This window comes from Equus asinus, chromosome 8 (genome assembly GCF_041296235.1).
Source record: "Equus asinus isolate D_3611 breed Donkey chromosome 8, EquAss-T2T_v2, whole genome shotgun sequence".
In the NCBI taxonomy this organism is placed as follows: Eukaryota; Metazoa; Chordata; class Mammalia; order Perissodactyla; family Equidae; genus Equus; species Equus asinus.
Genome location: NC_091797.1, coordinates 44892607 through 44906486, shown reverse-complemented (window position 1 = coordinate 44906486; position 13880 = coordinate 44892607). Strand labels below are relative to the sequence as shown.

At 40.5% G+C, this 13880-nt stretch overlaps 3 protein-coding genes across 4 annotated transcripts; 2 read left to right on the top strand and 1 right to left on the bottom strand.

The window, feature by feature from the left end:
• The first annotated feature begins 2172 nt into the window (after window positions 1-2172).
• Window positions 2173-9365, top strand: LOC139045878 (histone H4-like). The gene is made up of 2 exons (XM_070515503.1): window positions 2173-2486; window positions 9184-9365. Exons 1-2 carry the CDS (start codon window positions 2194-2196, stop codon window positions 9242-9244), a joined length of 354 nt encoding a protein of 117 aa, XP_070371604.1. The 5' UTR covers window positions 2173-2193; the 3' UTR covers window positions 9245-9365.
• Window positions 4557-6487, bottom strand: LOC106837815 (histone H2B type 2-E-like). 2 transcript variants are annotated; one of them, XM_044777050.2, is made up of 2 exons: window positions 6342-6487; window positions 4557-6044 (listed from the first exon to the last, which is right to left on the bottom strand). In XM_044777050.2, exon 2 carries the CDS (start codon window positions 6033-6035, stop codon window positions 5655-5657), a length of 381 nt encoding a protein of 126 aa, XP_044632985.1. In that variant the 5' UTR covers window positions 6036-6044; window positions 6342-6487; the 3' UTR covers window positions 4557-5654. The 2 variants fall into 2 exon arrangements, with proteins under 2 accessions (XP_044632985.1, XP_070371603.1); XM_070515502.1 differs by having other exon boundaries at window positions 6346-6487.
• Window positions 7156-7805, top strand: LOC139045877 (histone H3.1). The gene has a single exon (XM_070515501.1). The coding sequence runs from the start codon at window positions 7269-7271 to the stop codon at window positions 7677-7679; it is 411 nt and encodes a 136-aa protein (XP_070371602.1). The 5' UTR covers window positions 7156-7268; the 3' UTR covers window positions 7680-7805.
• Window positions 9366-13880: the final 4515 nt, after the last annotated feature.

Sequence of the window (13880 nt, the reverse complement as noted above, 5' to 3'; positions counted from 1 at the left end):
AATGCTTTTGTACTTCCACTAAATGATTTCTTTTCTTCTTCTTTTTTTTTTAATTTTTATTTTTAAACCACCAGAAAGGACATTCTATTGCACAGAAGCTTCAGCTCTTTTGGACACTAACCGCTTTGGCAATCCATTTTGGATGTTCTCTCAAAAAAAAGACACTTTTGAGAAAAATATTAGCATAGATTTTCAGGTAATCTCCATCTCCTGACATCCTACCCTTGAAGAATTTTTTTTTTTTTAGGAAGGTTAGCCCTGAGCTAACATCTTCTAACATTTCTCTTTTTGCTGAGGAACACTGGCCCTGAGCTAACATCCGTGCCCATCTTCCTCTACTTTATAGTAGGATGCCTGCCACAGCATGGTTTGACAAGCGGGACCATGTTCACACCCGGGATCCAAACCGGCAAACACTGGGTTGCCGAATAGGAACGTGGGAACGTAACTGCTGTGCCACTAGGCAGGCCCCTGAAGAATTTTAAGAGCAATAATTTTTCTAGTATCCATCTTTTCTTGCCCTGATGAGTAATGGTTTATTTGACAAGCCTTCCTTAGTTCCCTAAAGTGATTTCATTTTATTTTTATGTTTTTTTGCTGCCTTTAGGAAATAATGCAAGCCACACAGATAATTGAAAATCTTCCAGGAACCACATTTTAAAAAGTGAAGAGATGCGATTACTTTAATAATGTATTTAACACAAAATATTTTCATTTCAACTCGTAATCAATATAAAGGCATTATTAATGCAATATTTTACATTCCTTTTTTCAGGCTAAATCTTCCAAATTGGGTGTATATTTTATTCAATCTGATACTAAATTTTTATTGGAAATAACTTGATTTGTACTAAAATTCCAGAAACTTTACTGTTGAAAAATTAACTTCACACGCCTAAGTTGTTCAAATATACCTCAAAATTTCCAGTAACTGAAGAATGTATCAGCGTTCAATAGGGATAATAGGCCACATGTGTACCGTGACAGTGACAGATGGTAATTAGTCTTTGAGTGGTGAACACGATGAAGTCTACAGCAAAAATAAAATAAATAAAATAAAATAAAATAAACTTCAGTTAGTTGGCAGCATCTGTCACATTCCAAATGCTCAAAGATGGATACTGACTACTTTATCAGACCATGCAATCCTAGAGGGAATTGTATTCGGGGTGTAGAGGTGGTGATGGAGACTGCTGGCTAAATTGAGAGAATATAGAAATTTAAATATAGTCATGTAAATTTAGCGCTGACTTCTAAAATCAATATTTGCCCGTATAGAGACACGGAGATTATGAAAGCAACTGAATATAGGTTCAGATTGCAAAATACCAGATTGAGAGATTTCAGACTACTGGGGAGTAAGTCAATCTGTGAGGCATGAAGATGGAACCTTTCTCAGGTAATTACGATAGTCCTCTCTGACTATGTGGAGCATTTGACCAAAAATTTTTCTTCTGATTTTCAAAACAACACCCCTGTGATATCGGGATTAACATTTCCGTTCTACAGATGAAGAAACTCAAGTGAAAACGAGGGAACACAGGTCACAAAACAGATCCTGGAGTTGAGAAGCGTAGGTAGCGTTGAGGGCCCAAGCAAGGGGGTATGTCTCCCAATAACAAACATCCAAGCTGGAAAGACTCGTTGCCCAATGGATTTCAGCTCTTTCCTCGCTTCCTAAGATCATTTAACCATCATCGCTAAATATTTTACCTTCATTTAAAATGTACAAAAATGTTTCTCGGGGAAGAAAGAAGCCATGGATTCATTTACATCTCAGATATGCCTTTAAAATGCGAGGAAATGTATAATCTTAGTCGATGATGTGCCCATGGTGTAAGGATCTTAATAATTCACACTTGAAAAGCAGATAAACATATAGTAGCTTGATAGGTACAATTATTTCAGTCACTTGATAAACCAGATAATTCTTTAAATGCCCTTAAACAGGGCATGTTGAAGTGAGTTCAGGGAACTAGGAGGGACTCACAGAGCTGTCATCTCCTCCAGGCTCCGCCCCACAGAATCACAGGAGCTTGTGGGCGGGGATAAATTCAGTTCCGCACTAGCCCCTCCCGCCTACCCAACCCAGCCTCATGTCTAGTTTTCAAACAGGTCCGCTATAGCGTTATAAATAAAAAATTCGGCTTGTTTTGATGTAGTGTTGGTAATTTGCCGTGCTTAGTGGTAACAATGTCCGGACGTGGTAAGGGCGGGAAGGGGCTTGGTAAAGGAGGCGCTAAGCGCCACCGCAAGGTCTTGCGCGACAACATCCAGGGCATCACCAAGCCCGCCATCCGGCGTCTGGCCCGGCGTGGCGGCGTCAAGCGCATCTCCGGCCTCATCTACGAGGAGACCCGCGGGGTGCTCAAGGTCTTCCTGGAGAACGTGATCCGGGACGCGGTCACCTACACCGAGCACGCCAAGCGCAAGACGGTCACCGCCATGGACGTGGTCTACGCGCTCAAGCGCCAGGGGCGCACTCTGTACGGCTTCGGAGGCTAAGTCTGAGTTCATAAACTCAGTTTTTGCGGTAGTGCTTAAGGCCCTTTTCAGGGCCACTTATTTACTCACTTAAAAGAGCCTGTGTCTCACGTTTTACGTTTTTCAGCAGAAACTGGCACTAAGCGAGTTTTTGTGGTCTAGATTCGATTGTTTTAACGTAGTTTAAGATAAGTTGGATTTGAATGTTAACTGTTTAGAGCTCTGCTTCTTGATGGCTTTTCCAGTATAGATTGTGATGGCCAGGTGACTCACTTATAATTGCATTTAGTTAGAGTTTCTTTATTTCACATGATTACACAATCCAGTTAACTTTGTTATAATCAATTTGTTACACAGATTTTTTAACATCTAGAGTTATCAGTTATCTGCAAATTTAAATGGTTAAAGAAAAACATGCAGGTAAGGCCTTATTAGCCTACTCAGTTTTTTAGAGAAATTGCTATGTATTAAACGCTCAGCCACTAGTTGGCAATTCAAGGGAAAAGGTACCATGAAAGAAGCCTGGGTTGAACTGTAGAAAGTGAAGCACTAGCCTAGGGCTACATGGGGGCTTCTCTCAAGCATTGATATGTCAGTTATCTAAATTTATTACCAGCAAGATATTTTTTAATCCACAAAGAATTTGGGATTTGTCTCACATCACATCTATTCCTTCATATTCTAGAACAGGAACAACTTTAATTAATCTCATAAACCCTCTGGTTTCTATTCTCAGCTATAACTGCTAGAATTTAGCCCTGTGCTGGGACTCAGCCACACCCCATGTTTTCTCATGTGTCAGTACTTGCAAAGGAAAAGGAAGAAAGTCAGTCCCCAAACTAATAACCAGGCAACTCTTCTGTGTCTGGCCTTCAGAAGACATTCCCTGGTAGTGGCCTATTTAAATACACTTCAAGGTATTTGATGCCCTTCTAACCTCTTATCACAGATTGCTGCCTGCAGGCTAAATGAACCAATCAGAGTATTGTGGGGTCAATGGGAAGGAGGGGAACAGTTAAATTCACTTTCTTTTGGTTTTTAGATTTCCTTTTTCCTGCTGGGTTCTGTGATGCCTTATAAGGGGGCCCCCAGGATTCCCCCTCTTGGGGTTCACTCTTGAGTGTGGATGTGACCTGTGACTTTCTTCTAACCCATTGTTAGTGCCATCAGTGGATTCTGACTCCTAGAGATCCAGTGTACAGCAGACCAAAATGCTGCCTGGTCGTTTTGTGCCATCCTTGCGCCTTCCAGCACTTTGGTCAGTGCTCTGCTGTTATTCATAGGATTTTCATGGCCGATTTTTTCAGAAGTGGATGGCCAGGTTCTTTTTCCTAGTCTTAGTCTGGAAGCTCCACTGAAACCTGTCCACCATGGATGACCCTGCTGATATTTGAAATATTGTTGGCATAGCCCTCATAGCAACACACAGCCACCACAATATGACAACCGACAGAGGAATGGTGTGGTTCCCTGGCTGGGAAACAAACTTGGGCTTCATGGTGAGAGTGCCAGATCTTAACCACAAGACCACCAGGTCTGGCTTTCAAACCAACAGACTACTGCAAAGGTGACAGAATGTAAATAACTTTGTATATGTAATTATGTTACCTAAGATTCTAATATCTATCCTCCACCAATATGCATGGTTGCTTTGATGGACCAAGTACCCATGTTGGTAGGATTAAATGACAAGAAACTCAGAGGGCTCTTTATGAACTGAGAGAGGCCTCCAACTCACAGACAAAAAGGGCTTTAAGCCAACAGCCAGCAAGAAAATGAGACCCTCAATCCTACAACAACGAAACAAATTCAGCCAACCACTAAGTGAGTTTGCAAGTTGATTTCTCCCGTCAAGCATCCAAGAGACCCTTAATCCTAGCTAACATCTAGATAGCATTCTTACAAAGGATTCAGCTAAACCATGCCCAGACTCACAAAACTGCCAGGTAATACACGTGTGTTGTTTGAAGCTATGTAAATTTGAGGTAATCTGTTATGTAGCAATAGATAACTAACACAGCTAACACAGTTGTCATTTTCAACAATCCATGTTTCATCTAAAATAACACATATGATGAACTGAAAACGCAATCTTTAATAGATTTACATTAAAAAACCAACCATATAGTGTGAACATTCTGTTTCACAACTATGTAAGCTTCCACACATATATCAGTTCTCAACTGGTACATGCATTGATCATGCCTTGCTGGCTTCGCTAATACAAGTCAATAAGCCATGACAGGTCCTCAAAAACAATTCATCCATGTGATTTTGCTTTCAGCAGTACAAAACCTTAACACACGAGACCTCAGATATCCATCCATATCCTCTGTGCTCTCTGCACTTCTGGATCGACTCTTATTCCTGTTTTTTTCTGTTCATTCTTTTCTATCTACATAAATGTGTATAGAACCAAACACTGACTGAAGACGACGAAAACAAAAGTGAAATATAAAAGAAAAATTAAGACTTACGAATGTGCTTCAGCACCATGTGTGGTTGATTATATCAATAACAGCCTCAAGGCAAAATAAAGTGGATAAAGTTTTTAACGTATACTTGAAGAATTACCTTTGAAACAGTCTACAGTAGTAAAGATTAAACTGCGGGTTCCAATGACTTTCCCAGACCTAGTCAGGTATCTGTTGTGTAACTGACATTCTGAGCCTTGTTGTTGTCGGTAAACTACAGATAATTTCTCATTGTATGAGTTAACATTTGTGAAGCACATATAACTATATTCATATAATGCGAACATTACGTTTAAAACAAACAACCCGAGGTACTTAGACGTTGAGCTCCCCAAATGACCACTATAAAATTACCTTAAACGCTAAACAATGGGCAATTATAAAAATTCAAAGAATTTAAGAAATAAAAACACAGAAACCAGAATACCAGAAATTCTGGGAGCTTTAGCACAACGCACACTAATAATTATATTCTGTACGAAATTATTTCCCAAACTCATTGCTGCCCTAAAGATTAATATAAGTTCAAATAAACATTTCACACTACATTTCTTAAGTTTTTAAGTAGGTTGTCCGTTAAAAGACAAAACATGCTTTTAAAAACCTGCTGACGAATCTTCATATTACAACTCTTAACGTGGAAAAGTGAGTGGCTCTGAAAAGAGCCTTTGAAGAGAGCAAGATGTAGAAAAACTTTTATTTGGAGCTGGTGTACTTGGTGACGGCCTTGGTGCCCTCGGACACCGCGTGCTTGGCCAGCTCCCCGGGCAGCAGCAGGCGCACGGCCGTCTGGATCTCCCTGGAGGTGATAGTCGAGCGCTTGTTGTAATGCGCCAGGCGCGACGCCTCGCCCGCGATGCGTTCGAAGATGTCATTGACGAACGAGTTCATGATGCCCATGGCCTTGGACGAGATGCCGGTGTCGGGGTGGACCTGCTTCAACACCTTATAAACATAGATAGAATAGCTTTCCTTACGGCCTCGTTTGCGTTTCTTGCCATCTTTCTTCTGCACCTTAGTCACGGCCTTCTTGGAACCCTTTTTGGGGGCTGGGGCGGACTTAGCAGGCTCTGGCATGGTAAACACCTAGAGGACGAGGAAAATGAGAAAAATAACAAGAAAAACAGCAAACCCAAATCCCGGGTATTTATAGCACGTATATACAAACGAAGACTAATAAGTCTGAACTTTGATTGGACTAAAGCCGACCAATAGAATAATAGTATGTAAATTAGGTATTCCAAAACTGCTTTTTTTATTGGGTGAGAAAAAGAAAGCTTTCTGGGAATCCAATAGGTTGACGTACAATACTGTTACATTACTAGAAATTCACTAAAAAAACCCCACATTTTTCTTAAATTTTGAAAATAAGTAAAAACTTGCCCACGTGAATGCGAAAACCAAGGAAGAAAATCTTCTTGTTTAACCAGATCCAGTCTTGACCGCAGCTCCGCTGGCTTTGTCTTAAATTGTAGCCAACACTTCGGGTCTCTCCGGTGAGAATCCAGAGATGCTAGGCCGTTGTAGTACTGTAAAGAAATATTCTCATAAGACTCTCGATCGCCACATCTTTTTCCAGGTTCCGCATGGCAAGTTTTTTTCTGGGTTCTTGCCATTAGAACGACCCGGGCTGACATTTTAAATGCATCAACACCAAACAGTAGAGTCAAATTACCAGTTGGAGACAAACCTGATATTTAAGACCCAGGAATCCCAGGATACTGGAATTGTGCTGCGTATACCCTGAATGAAATACAAAACTCTTTACGTCTAAACAGTATATCCTAGAACACCATGCTAGATAGTTCCCATGGATACAATAAAATAGGACTCGAAATTCGTAGACAACGGATTTTTAAATAGGGAACAAGGACGGTTAATTTGATTCGGATGAAAATGGGTTAAAGGCAGAAAATGGCGGGTGTTTTTTTAAAAGAGAAATCCTAAAGTGCTTTCTACTTTAGACAGATTCTATTTTGTATATTCAAACAGACGAAAAGATAAAGAATATTAAATGATTACTGTAAAGTGCTTCTGGGTCCTACTTGTGTGTGTGTGAAGCATTATCAGCGAAACAACCTTAAAAAATGACTTTTCAAAACAGGATGGGAAGACTTCTGACAATTGAAATTAACCAATCAGAAACTTGTACCGAGCAGTTCAACCAATCCTAAATCGCTCGGAGCACTTCCGGAATTTAGCCACCATGACTAAAAGGAATTACCCACAATCCAATCAGATTGATTCTGTTCCTGTATAAATACAGAGGTAAATCACTTTCCTCTAATCCTAGTGCTTTTCAGACAAGCCATGGCGCGTACTAAGCAAACGGCTCGTAAGTCCACCGGCGGTAAGGCGCCGCGCAAGCAGCTGGCCACCAAGGCGGCTCGCAAGAGCGCGCCGGCCACGGGCGGCGTGAAGAAGCCCCACCGCTACCGGCCCGGCACGGTGGCCCTGCGCGAGATCCGCCGCTACCAGAAGTCCACCGAGCTGCTGATCCGCAAGCTGCCCTTCCAGCGCTTGGTGCGCGAGATCGCGCAGGACTTCAAGACCGACCTGCGCTTCCAGAGCTCGGCCGTGATGGCGCTGCAGGAGGCGTGCGAGGCCTACCTGGTGGGGCTCTTTGAGGACACCAACCTGTGCGCCATCCACGCCAAGCGCGTCACTATCATGCCCAAGGATATTCAGCTCGCTCGCCGCATCCGCGGGGAGAGGGCGTAAATTTCCCGATTGAGTTCTTGCCCTTAACCCCAAAGGCTCTTTTCAGAGCCAACCACTTTCTCTATGAAAGATGCTGTAATTATAAATAAGGGTCGCCGATAAAGGACGAACTCTTAGTGGGTACAAGCCTGGACAGCTTTTGGGGTAGACTTGGATTAAGCTCTCCAACACAGTGTTCCAAGTAGGAACTGCCTCTACTGTTTCAGACAAGGCTTATGCCCTATCGTATGTAGCTCTAGTGGCTTTAGGCTTGGCCGGCGGGTTTATGGGCTTTATCCTTAATTGTGCTTTGGCTGTTTTTTTTGGCCCCTGCATCCGCCACCGTGGCTAATTATGCCATTTCTTAGCGCTGTTCCAAGGGGTGGCAGTTCTCGCTTTTGGGGGCTTAACTGAGACTTCAAGCCCTTGCTTGTCTTTCCCAGAGGCCACCTTGAACCGATCCCGAGGGTCCAGGACCCTGCGCAAGGGTGCCCTGGCTCACCAGAATTTTGAAGCCTAACTCGTTAGCATTCGCTGGAACCTTGTTGACCGTGTTCAGGAATAAACCCCTCTGCCCCTTGGGAGCCAGGGATTAGGTTTCTAGTTGAGGCACCAGAAGGAAAGACTTGGCCTTGATAGCCCCCGCGGACTTCTTGGGGGTGGTCTCTACCTGAGTCTTCTCTACAAGGGCCTAAAGCAACCAACAGGAACGTTTTCAGCTGGCACCCTTAAAGCTATCTCTTGTGGTTTTCCTAAATTACCTTAATCTCTAAATCCAATCCCATGAAAGTACCTCCTATTTGTTAGTAAAATACGAAAATCCTTTGGAAGTTGGAGTGTTCTCTCGCAGAAATTCTGCCCTTGCTTTCCATTCATACAAAAAAGTTTCACGCTATTTGTATTCAATAGATAATTCCTTTCTTCTGGAATTAACAGATTCCTCACTTTTTAAACTGGTAGCTGAAGGGAGGGGAAATCAAAAATTCTATTCTGAAACCACACAGGCTGTTATTTAGAAATGTACAAGCCTGTTAACTAATTGGGGTACTGTATGATGTTTGAAAGAATTTTATGTCTCTTTAAATGCTTCAGCGATTTCCAGTTTCCAGATGGGTAAGATATCCTTAACTACGGAATTAAGAAGCTTCTATTATTATTATTTTTATTGTTAATAGACTGTTTCTTCTCAATGATCACTAAGGAAAGAGGTTAGTCAGGTGGTAAATTTAACAGAGACAAAGCTGTAAATAAATATGCAGGCCAAGTTAGCCATAGTAAGAGTCCTGGAGGTTTTTAGAAAACATCTTTATTCTTGGAAGTCTGTCACACATTGAGACTTGGGTGCCGAGAACTGGGGAGTCTGGGTCCAAATGGAAAAAAGTTTACCTATCCATAATTAAAATAACTGGAGTGATAGATATTTGTAATGTTGAATAAAAGCATTCCATATCAGAATGTGATTTCCCATACCCTGTATTTTCGCTGAGATTCTAGTAGTTTTTAATGTGTTTCTCTGTCTCACCAGATGTTGGACATCAAGACATGAGGACCTAGTTGGCACAGAAAACATCTTCTTGTATCATTAAGTCCACCAGAACATCTAGAATGGTCCTTTGCCTAAAACAAACCCTCAGGAAAGTATTTACTCAAATTGGAATGTAAAATAAAAAATTATTGAACAAACAGAAATGACCATTTAGTGTGTTGTTGGTTGCAGACATAAGAGATTGGTAGAGTTCATGTAATTTTAATATACAGTTTTCCTAAGTAGAAATAATCAACATTTATTGAATGGTTGCAAGGGACCAGAAATTATGTATTATTCTATGAAGGCTCCAAAATATAAGGTAAGTCCAATAGTTATCTACTAGAATTACCTATTACACATACTTATTATTCTACTAGTACTTTACAGATAAGGAATCTAAAACTAAGAAAGTTTCAGATAATAAGGGTTAGAGCCAAAACGTTTCCCATTAGGTATTACTGTATTAAACTTCAGCCCCAATATAATGCTCCTTGTTCACCCCTGAGGGCTTTATTCCTTGGAAAAGTTGTCATAGGGAAACTGACATGTTTATCTTAATTCTTTATGTTAAAGAAAATGATGGGTTTTGAAAATTTACAGGATTCTATATGATTGTGAAGTTCTATTACATGATAATTATTACACCCAATTGTACAGAAATATAAGTGGCTATCAGTAAAAGTTTCACATTAATATGGTCAATTTTTAGCCTTTCTGCCCATCATTCAAACAATAATCTTATGGTTAAGTCACACAGACACAAAGTAAATTTTTTTTTAATTTTAAAAGGCATACATTGAAATGTAGTGCTTAATGTCAGATGTTTTTTAAATCTTGATTTTATTCATTATATTTTTTTATTATATGATTTACTATATGTATTTAAAGTTTGATTTTATTGGGGAAGGATCACAAATCTGACTCATGCCGCATTTTATATATACGTTTTGGTGCATTAAGCTGTATATCCATTTCAGGCTCACATGGTTGCTTATAAGTAGATATAATTAAAAACAACAACAAAAAAGTATATAATCTCTGAATGACCAGTAGCTTTATCTTATGAAAAGGAAAAAAAAAATCCAAGATAATTAAGAAATTCCATTTCATCCTTTCTCCACACCTTCCCTAACCCATCACAGGTAAATGTTGATATTTTACATCTGGAAACTTTTACTGCAGTAGCGTTATAAATATTTTGGGTTTTGTTTTTGGAGTAGCCCCAATACCTTGCATGACATACTTCAGAAAGTAAGGGAGACAGTACCTAAGTCAAACTGTGGGAGCAGGGTCATAAAAGGGGCAGAGAGATTTATTACCTTTGGCTTCCTACACAGAAAAACAGAAAATGAAATCCCTGAATCTGATTAATATCTAGGGATAATCTCACCCATTTGACAGGGTCATAAAACACAGTCAATTAAAAACACACCTAGAGTAGTAGGAAACAAGACAAATAAGATTAATGCCCTAAGATTTACTTTAACAAGAGAAAAAATAGATGTATTACAAATTTTCCATTGATAATAATGGCACCCACCCAATTATTAAATGTCATCAAAGCACATTACTAGAGAAACTAGACTTTTTGATTAGGGGAATTTATTCATGGAGATGAACTTGAGATGGAACTGGAAAGATTCTTGCAGGTAGAGAGGAGAGAAGTAGGAGCTGTAGGTGAATAAAATTGTCAAAAAATAACAATAAAAAAAGAAGGAATAGAAAGGTAATCTGAGTTGTTATTAGTGCTAGTTAGTGTGAGCAGAAAGCGTTATCATGAAAAAAGGCCACAGGGCCCTCATTACCTAAGGTAATGGGGAGCTAGTGACCCTTTTCATAAGTAGAATGATCAGAATTTAGGAATTAGAGGCTGGAGAGACTAGAATTAGCATACTGGTTAGAAAACAATGGAATCATCCCAGGAATGAGAGGATAAGGAGAAAATGTGAGAAGGGAGAAAATGTCAGTTATTGAGACTACTTTAAACATGAACCTGATTTAGTGACTGAGTGACAAGACTAACCAAGGCCTGCAGACAGTGACATGAACTCAATCTGCGTCCCTTAGTTAAAACGAGCCAGGCAATTACTAAGTAGAAGGGAGAAAGTAACGACTTCAGACTGGTCCTAAAATTACGTTTGACTCACACCTATGCCGAGGGCAGAAGTACCCTCCTGCAGGTAAGAAAATATGAACATGCCCTTCAGAACTTCCATGCTAACACATCTTTTTTAATTCTTATTTTTTTGGCTGTGTATTTAGGTGAGAACTACTCGCAAAGGCTCCTGTCTATCTGATATTTGCAATCTTTAAATGTCAATCTATTGAGTATTTCTAAACCTGTTTTTTTTTTTTTTTAAGGATTGGCACCTGAGCTAAAATCTACTGCCAATCTTTTTTTTTCTTCCTTCTTCTCCCCAAAATCCCTCAGTATATAATCGTATATTCTAGTTGTCGGTCCTTCTGGCTCTGCTGTGTGGGATGCCGCCTCAGCACGGTTGGGTGAGAGGTACTAGGTCTACAACCGGGATCCAAACCGACAAAACCCCTGGGTGCCAGCCCCTCAACCTGGGGTTTTCCGCTATAACTGACAGAGCATCTTTGCTCAGCAAAAGAACATCAGAAACCCACGCATGAGCATTTCAGGAGGCCCTCCTGGGGATGTGGGTTAGGGATGAAATACAGGGACTGGGAATGCACTTCCTTCTCCATCGTCTTCCTGACACAGGGCACTAACATGTCTTTAGCCTTCTTCTTCCATCCCAAGATGTTCATTTTAATCTGATTTAACTGCAGAAAAATTTGGGGAGATGGATGAAGATTTAAACAAATTCTGATTCTCTTGAAAATTAGGGCTTGCCCAAGGGAAAAGAATATAAATACTAATTTACATTAACTAGAGTCAAACTCTAGGTCACTGATTCAATCATGTTTAATCGATTCTGATGCATTCCAAAGGGCTTGAGAATTGGATAGCTCACCAAGAGGTTAAAATAGAAATACCTGAACTCCACTCCTTTTCTAGTTGATATTATTGATGGGGAGCAGCGTAAAGAAAACGACGCTAGGAATAAAGAAACTTGTGTTTGGGACCCAGGTCTACCATTTGTTGATAAAGTGATTCTGGCCATTTCATCTTTCTTTTTTTCCCCCTCTTCTCCCCAAGTTTCCCCACTACATAACTGTATGCTCTAGTTGTGAGTGCCTCTGCTTGTGCTATGTGCGACGCTGCCTTGCATGGCCTAGAGAGCAGTAGTTTCGTGTCCATGCCCAGGATTTGAACCGGTGAAACCCTGGGCCACCTAAGCAGAGCATGCGAACTTGACCACTCAGCCACAGGGGGGCCCCTTCATCTTTCTAAGCCACAATTTTTTTTTAACTGTAAAACAAGCATTTTTACTAGACCTAATGCAAATGCTTTATAGCAAGGTGATCGTAGAAGGGCTGTGTAAACTGTAAGGAGCTACAGAGATATTATATAGGCATTTTGGCCACTCTTATTGAATGTCACGTTCCTGCATAGTTCTCTTGTTCCTCATCACGCTTCATCAAAAGAGTAACTCTCTCATTTGGGGGATTAAAGACCTCACAGATCTTTCCCCCCTTATCTTTCCCACTCTATGCAATCTCTTATTTTCAAAACGCTTCTTTTGAGTAACTATTTCACACTCTCCCATTTATCCAGATCTCCTTCTCTACCAAACCACTCTCATAAAAGGAGGTTTTCAAGCTCTTGCTAGAAAGAAGAAATTATGGGATGCAGCTGCGATTGGGAAAAATTGAACTCTGCTTAGAAAAACTAGAGAGGTACTCACAGGCTACGTACTTTTTTTTTTCTAGAAAGTATAAATAGTAAACTTTAATAAACTATTAACCAATAAGGGTTGGGGTGCTGTAAACAAAGAAGATGAAGAGGCATTTCAGCCAGGAGGTATTTGTGCACACTGGAGATGTGCTCAGGGCTTCATGACTTGTTTGGTACTATGGACCCTGTGGATAGTCTGGGGCAACCTATGGACACCTTCTCAAAATGATGTTTGTTTTTTTTTAAAGATTTTTTTCCTTTTTCTCCCCAAAGCCCCCTCCCCTCCTTCCGTACATAGTTGTATATTCTTCGTTGTGGGTCCTTCCCGTTGTGGCATGTGGGACGCCGCCTCAGCGTGGCTTGATGAGCAGTACCATGTCCTCACCCAGGATTTGAACCTACCAAACACTGGGCTGCCTGCAGCGGAGCACACCAACTTAACCACTTGGCCCCAGGGCCGGCCCCTCGAAATGATGTTTTTAAGTACACAAAGCATGCAGGATAAGAAAGCCGCATTACAACACAGTTACCAAAATGTATTTCTTTTAAGTATGTATTATATGTCTTTCATTAGTAACACAATTAATGGAACACAATGTTTCATTAGTAACATCAACAAAGAGCAGCAAGTGGAATAACGTCAGTTTCAACGATTCAGAACCAGTGTAAACTATTTCAAGATCTCTGCAAGAACTGCAACGTGGTAGGGAAACATTTGTGGTTGCCATTGTTGAAAAACGTCAACGGTACTGCACAGTCCCTCGTGATTAGTTGTCTACACGCTTAATTGAAGGAAATACTAAACTGCATTTAGAGTTTGTGAAAATAAATCATTTTTCCCCATCTAGGTTTATAGCCCCACAAAGGTGTGAAGAACTCAGATTTTTCT

Bases quoted from the DNA above. Each gene is read 5' to 3' on its own strand.
- LOC139045877 (XM_070515501.1), top strand. From the start codon at position 7,269: ATGGCGCGTACTAAGCAAACGGCTCGTAAGTCCACCGGCGGTAAGGCG.
- LOC139045878 (XM_070515503.1), top strand. From the start codon at position 2,194: ATGTCCGGACGTGGTAAGGGCGGGAAGGGGCTTGGTAAAGGAGGCGCT. The intron at 2,487-9,183 runs GTACGGCTTCGG...CTGTCTCACCAG, and splicing joins AAGCGCCAGGGGCGCACTCT to ATGTTGGACATCAAGACATG.
- LOC106837815 (XM_044777050.2), bottom strand. From the start codon at position 6,035: ATGCCAGAGCCTGCTAAGTCCGCCCCAGCCCCCAAAAAGGGTTCCAAG.